Raw genomic sequence first — 6,274 nt, 5'->3', positions numbered from 1 at the left:
TGTTAGTAGCTGTAGCTCTTAACCACTGTGCTACCAGGGCTTCCATTCTGTATAAACAAAATCTTAAAGACTGTATAACAAACGTATGTTCATAATTTACTTAATAAGTTTCTATGGTATATAGTTAATATTTTCCCAGTATTTCACTGTATTAAACCATGATCTTGTACAGGTTTCCATTTGTATATTTTAGTAACTCGTATTACTTCTGCAGAGCAGATTTCTAGAAGTGGATTTTATATGCTAATGAAGATACACATTTTTTCAACTGTTTTTGGACCTTAGGCAAAAGGTTTAGAATGACTATGTTTATGTTCCTCAGTTCATGACACATTTACATTATTGGTCCAGGCAATGCCCCTTATTCCTCTCCCTCCTTTATTTTTAATCCCACTTCATCATTATTCCTTTATGCAGTTATTTCTGCCACTACCAAGTAAACATTCCAGTTACATTAAGATGGTTGTGTTTGTTTTCTTACTAAATGAACATTACTGTTCTCTTGCACATGAATTTATACTTTATATAAATGGCACAATGCCATATATCTTACCTGCCAGTTTTAAATTTAAGGCCTGCAGGGTCACGAGTGGACAATCTCATGATAAAAAAAAAAAAAAAAGGAATTATTGTTGTTCAGAAGATTTAAGCCAAGAAAAGAGAATTGTCTCAGTAACAATTATTTTCTCCATAATTCTACTAGCCATGACAGCAATAAAATAAATTTAAAATCTTCAGTGTTAAAAAAAAAAAATGAGTTTGTATCTCCAGAAATTTAATACTCAAACATAAGAAAAAAACTTCAATTTTAAATACTGTAATTTTACTCTTCTCCAGTAGTTATCTTCTGGATAACTACCTTTTTCTCACCTGAAATACAAGAGTAAAGAATATTTTTATTAAATTAAGGTTGTTTTTTGGAGATGGTTTCCTCTACTTTACTTCATTCCTTAAATTAATGATTATGATAATTGTGTTCTTTTAGGTAAAAGAGGGGCATAAAAATAACATGGAGTGTCATAATGAAAATATTATTGGTGTCAGACTGACTACGTAGGTACACAGATTAAAAACAAGCAAACGCATCATCTTTGAGTCATTTCCAACTCATAGCAACCCTGTAGGAGAGAGTATAACTGCCCCCCAGCATTTCCAAAGAGCAGCCGGTAGATTTGAGCTGCCCACCATTTGGTGAGCAGGGCACTATGCCACCAGGGCTCCAACATAGTGTGTTAAAATTTGACTGCTAGACCTTTCGTTCCTAGACCTTCCATACCCCATGTTTGCAATAATCAATCTCTGAATTCAAATGAGTTACTTTGGGAAATAGACTTTAATCACTGTGTCCCTTAGATGCCATGGAGTTTCACTCACTCAATAATGTAGGCCCAGGCTACCTTTGGGGCCACTTTGTTGCAGATCTTGTTAAGGAACCAATCCCTGGTTGTCCCTTCCCCCAAGGAGATCTGAACATTACCTGTGCTTCAGAGATAAGGTCTCAAAGTTTATGACCACCACTTCTCACTAAGAACCAGAAGCAGGTTTTCCATTAGAGGTGGGTAGAAAATATTTACCTCATTTACATATAATGGGCTTTAAAATATCCAAAGCCTATATCTTAATATGCAATTCACTTTTTGGGAAACACTGGGTATTAAGCATAATCCAATAATATAATGTTTAAAGTAAGGTTTGTTTCCAGGCTATGTAACTCTTCTGGGATCATAGGCTGTCAAATATGATACAGGAATACTAGAATCTCAAAAACGAAGGGTTGACCCTCAGTGAAAAAGCCTTTGGATTGGTTGAAGAACATTTTAGGAATTTTTGGTTATATGTAACAAAAATCAAAACGTGAGATAGATGATTAAAAAAATACTGTATCATCACTGTTTTGGATTGAATTACGTCCCCCCAAAGTATGCGTACCCTAGCTGCGTAGTGGTTAAGTATGTGTTGTAAAGCCTAACCTCTGTGCCTGTGGTTCTAATCCCTTTGGGAATGGGTTGCCTTTGCTACTTAATGAGGCAGCATTAGTGTAATGTGTGTCTTGAGTCAATGTCTTACAAAATAAAAAAGAAGCAGATAAGCAAGCAGAAATGGGGGAAGATAGATGCCAAGGTACAGGGAGATCTCCAAGGAACCAGGCAACGAAAGATGAAGAGACAAGGATCTTCCCCCAAAGCCAATACAGAGAGAGAAAGCCCACCCCTAGAGCCAGGACCTTGAATTCAGACTTCTCAACACCTAAACTGTGAGAGAATAAATTTCTATTTGTTACAAACTTCCGCTTATGGTATTTTGTTATAGCAGCACTAAATAACTTAGACAATGACATAGATTTAAGTTTCTAAATTATCTAGGGTCTAACCACACCTATGCTCTCCAGACTTAACTATTAGCTTCCCTAAATGGTTTCTTGAATGTCTCATAGGCACCCAAAATGTAACATGCTTTTCATTTTGACCAACTCCACCTTAAACCAGTTTTTCCTAATATTCAAAATGTATCACAGCCATTCATCTAGTTGCAAAGGCCAAAAACACAAAAGTCTTTCTTAATCTATCCCCATCTCTCATTCCTTCGTATGTCTCTCATATAATTCACTGTATGAATTATGGTAAAGAGGATGTCTTGTTTTTATGCTCATCTGACTGTCAAATTTACCTCCTTGTTGTCGTCAGCTCATCCACTTTGAACCAAGCCAACGCTCTTATTGACCAGTAATCTCATAGCAATGTCTTGTCTCTTTTTTTCCCCCAAACCTACAGTTCATTATCTTCCTAACTGCCAAAATAATACAGTAAAACCTGCAAAAGTCGAAACGTGTAAGGAGGAAACCTATCAGAGAAGAAAAACTCAACACTAAAATGAAGTAAATGTTCTTAATAGAGAGCAATACTAAGCACGCTGTCAAATGCAGAAATCTTCAAGTCCCAGAAAAATAAGATGGTCCCTTCGAGTTCTGGCTTTTGCAAGTTTTACTGTATTACTAAAACTTAAAGCTGATCATTTTACTCACCTAAATTAAAACTTAATTTTAATCATTAGGTAAGGAGCTATGGTGGGACTTCTTTGAGTCTGGTCACCACCTCTAGAACTCTCAATTGTGACTGGGAAGGGACTCTAATTGCCTTAGTTAGAGCAGATGACCATCCTTGAAATACACAACTCTAGGAAAGTGTTTAGGATATTATAATAATATGCTGCTTCTTTGGCACATATATATCATATGTGAAAAAAGATCAAGATGCTAAAAATGAAGTTTATTCTTCAATTCCTAATCACTAAATAAAAATAGCAATCCAAAATAAAAAAAAAAACATAGTGCAAAAAATATGAGAAATTGCACAAACTTCAGAGCAAGAAAAAGGTCATGAAAGAGAAGGAAAAAGTAATGTTATACAGTAAATTACAATGCAAACTTTATAGAAGTGATTTTAAAAAATTGATAGCTATCATTAAAAAATAAAACTGAAGAGAGTATAAGTGATATAAAAAATAAATCTGAAGACATACCTCCATACATTTTTGTCAGAGGTAATGAAATAAAAAAATATATATATATATACCATCTATGAATAATAGAATTAGCAAGATCAACATAAGTCTAATAGAAGTTGTAAAAAGATAAAAAAGAAAGACTACAGAGGATGGGTCAGGGTAGTGGCTAGAATTGTCTATTCTTAGCAAACAGCAGGAAAACTTAGATTAAACATCACAAGGAACCATTACATTATTTGGAGACAATGTCTCAAGCCTTTCTTATATACAATTGGCAAACATATTAATCGTGGTTTAAAATATTTGCAAGTAAGTAAAATATTCAAATTTTAGTAATAGTGCATGAGTTTGGATTATCTGTTTAATTTCCCATACTAGTAGTTTCTCTGTCCCAAATGATTATGAAAAAGTACAGGATAAAAATAAGCTTATGACCCATGGGAGAGTAAAGTTGAAACCATACCTAGATTGTTTTTTAATCAGAACTAGCGTCTTGAGTTTAGTAACTGACAGAATAATACATGACTGAAGAAAATCTCAGCAAGGAATTATCTTTCCCATCTATCGGCAGTCACAGAAAATAATTCCTTGAAGTTTTAACTCCTTTTCCTTTTATTCTTCCAACAGGTGAATTTCCACACTCTTACATGGCTCCTGAAAATCTCACCGGGGTGACGGAGTTCATTCTCATGGGAGTCTCAGACCGTCCTGAACTTCAGCTCCCTCTATTCTTTGCCTTTCTTGTGATCTATGGGCTGACCATGGTAGGCAACCTGGGCATCATCACCCTCACCAGTGTGGACTCTCACCTTCAAACCCCCATGTACTTTTTTCTCCGACAGTTGGCTGTCATCAATTTAGGCAATTCTACCGTCATTGCCCCTAAAATGCTGACGAATTTCTTAGTAAAGAAGAAAACCACCTTTTATTATGAATGTGCCACCCAAATGGGTGGGTTCTTGTTTTTCATTGTAGCTGAGGTTTTCATGCTTGCTGTGATGGCCTATGACCGCTACGTGGCCATTTGTAACCCCCTGCTCTACATGGTGGTGGTATCTCGACAGATCTGTCTTTTGCTGGTATCCATCACATACATCTATGGCTTTTCTACAGCTATCGTGGTTACTTCCTGTGTATTTTCTATGTCTTATTGTTCTTCCAATGTTATCAACCATTTTTACTGTGACACTGTTCCTCTGTTAGTATTGTCCTGCTCTGATACTTACTTCCCAGAAATAGTAGTCTTTAGTTCTGCAGCTACAAATTTGGTTCTCTCCATAACTGTAGTTGTAGTATCCTATTCCAACATCGTCTTGTCAATTCTCAGAATACGTTCATCAGAAGGAAGGAAAAAAGCCTTCTCCACATGTGCTTCACATATAATGGCCGTCACAGTGTTCTATGGAACACTGCTATTCATGTATTTGCAGCCTAAAACTGACCATTCATTAGATTCTGATAAAATGGCTTCAGTGTTCTATACACTGGTGATCCCTATGCTGAATCCTATGATATACAGCTTGAGGAATAAGGATGTGATAGCTGCCTTCAAGAGATTCCTGTCAAACCCATGCTATTCCTTTAAACCATTGTAATTTTAGACTAGTTTAGTAAGTGATAAGAGAGGGATTAAAGTAGGTTGCAGGATATTAATGTAACGGGAATTTTCGTAAAAATTGAGTTATACATGTCATTGTCTGGTTTCTTTCATTAATGTATATATATACATATGTATATTGCATTTCTTTCATGTTGTAACATGTATCAGAATTTTGCTTTTTTAAATTTTAATGGATATACTATATTTTATTTATTTATTTACTGTTTGATTGACGCCTGGATATTTTCTAATTTTTGGCAATTACAAATAATGCTGCTATGAATTCTTGAGTAGCAGTCTCGTGTGAGTATATAATTTTTCATTTCTCTTGGGTAGAGATCTAGAAGCAGAATTGATGGGACAATTGGTAAGTCTATATTAATCCTTTTAAGAATAAAGTGTTCCCCCAGCATATAAGAGGGTTTGCTATGAGTTGGAATAGACCAGATGGCAACAGAATATATATATATATATATATATATATATATATATATATATATATATATATATATATATATATATATATATATTTGACTATGAGAGTCCCAGTGTCTTCACATAGTTGCCAATCTGGTGTTGTCAGTCGTTTTGACTTGAGCCATTTGAATGGGTATGGAGTGGCACTTTGTTGTGGTTTTAATTCAATGATTTTTGCAGCATTTGCAAATGCTTTCTTCCATTCTATGGCTTCTCTTTTCATTTTCTAAGTGATATATTTTGAAAATCAAAGGTCTTCATTATTGAGGATTATCATTTTTTTTCTTATATCAGGCTTTTTTGGTATTACATTTGTAAAATCTTAGCTTAAGTAAAGTCATAAAAATTTTCTCTTCTGTTTCCTTCTAGAAGTTTTATAATTTTGTTGCTTAACATTTTTGCCTATGATCCGTGACCCATTTTATTTCATTTATGTGTAAGGTGAATGCCAGGGTCTGAGGTTTTTTTTCTTTTTTTTGCATACGACTATCCAGTTGTCCCAGGACCATCTGATGCAAAGACTAAAAATTTCCCACAGAATTTCCTTGGTGTCTTTGTCAAAAAGAAATTGCTCATATATATAAAGCTTTATTTCTTGGCTTTAAATTCAATTCCACTGATGCAGATATCTATGTTTATGTCAATGATGTACTGTCTCATTTATCTAATTGTACAATAAGTTTTAAAATAGAG

General features: G+C 34.6%; 1 protein-coding gene across 1 annotated transcript; it reads left to right on the top strand.

The window, feature by feature from the left end:
* Positions 1-4,151: 4,151 nt before the first annotated feature.
* LOC126078826 (olfactory receptor 8J3-like) lies at positions 4,152-5,099 on the top strand. The gene has a single exon (XM_049889648.1). It carries the CDS (start codon positions 4,152-4,154, stop codon positions 5,097-5,099), a length of 948 nt encoding a protein of 315 aa, XP_049745605.1.
* The last annotated feature ends 1,175 nt before the right edge of the window (positions 5,100-6,274 follow it).

This window comes from Elephas maximus, chromosome 7 (assembly GCF_024166365.1).
Source record: "Elephas maximus indicus isolate mEleMax1 chromosome 7, mEleMax1 primary haplotype, whole genome shotgun sequence".
Classification (NCBI taxonomy): domain Eukaryota; kingdom Metazoa; phylum Chordata; class Mammalia; order Proboscidea; family Elephantidae; genus Elephas; species Elephas maximus.
Note: the sequence above shows the minus strand (reverse complement) of the source record. Positions and strands in the feature narration are given on the sequence as shown.

Bases quoted from the DNA above. Each gene is read 5' to 3' on its own strand.
- LOC126078826 (XM_049889648.1), top strand. From the start codon at position 4,152: ATGGCTCCTGAAAATCTCACCGGGGTGACGGAGTTCATTCTCATGGGA.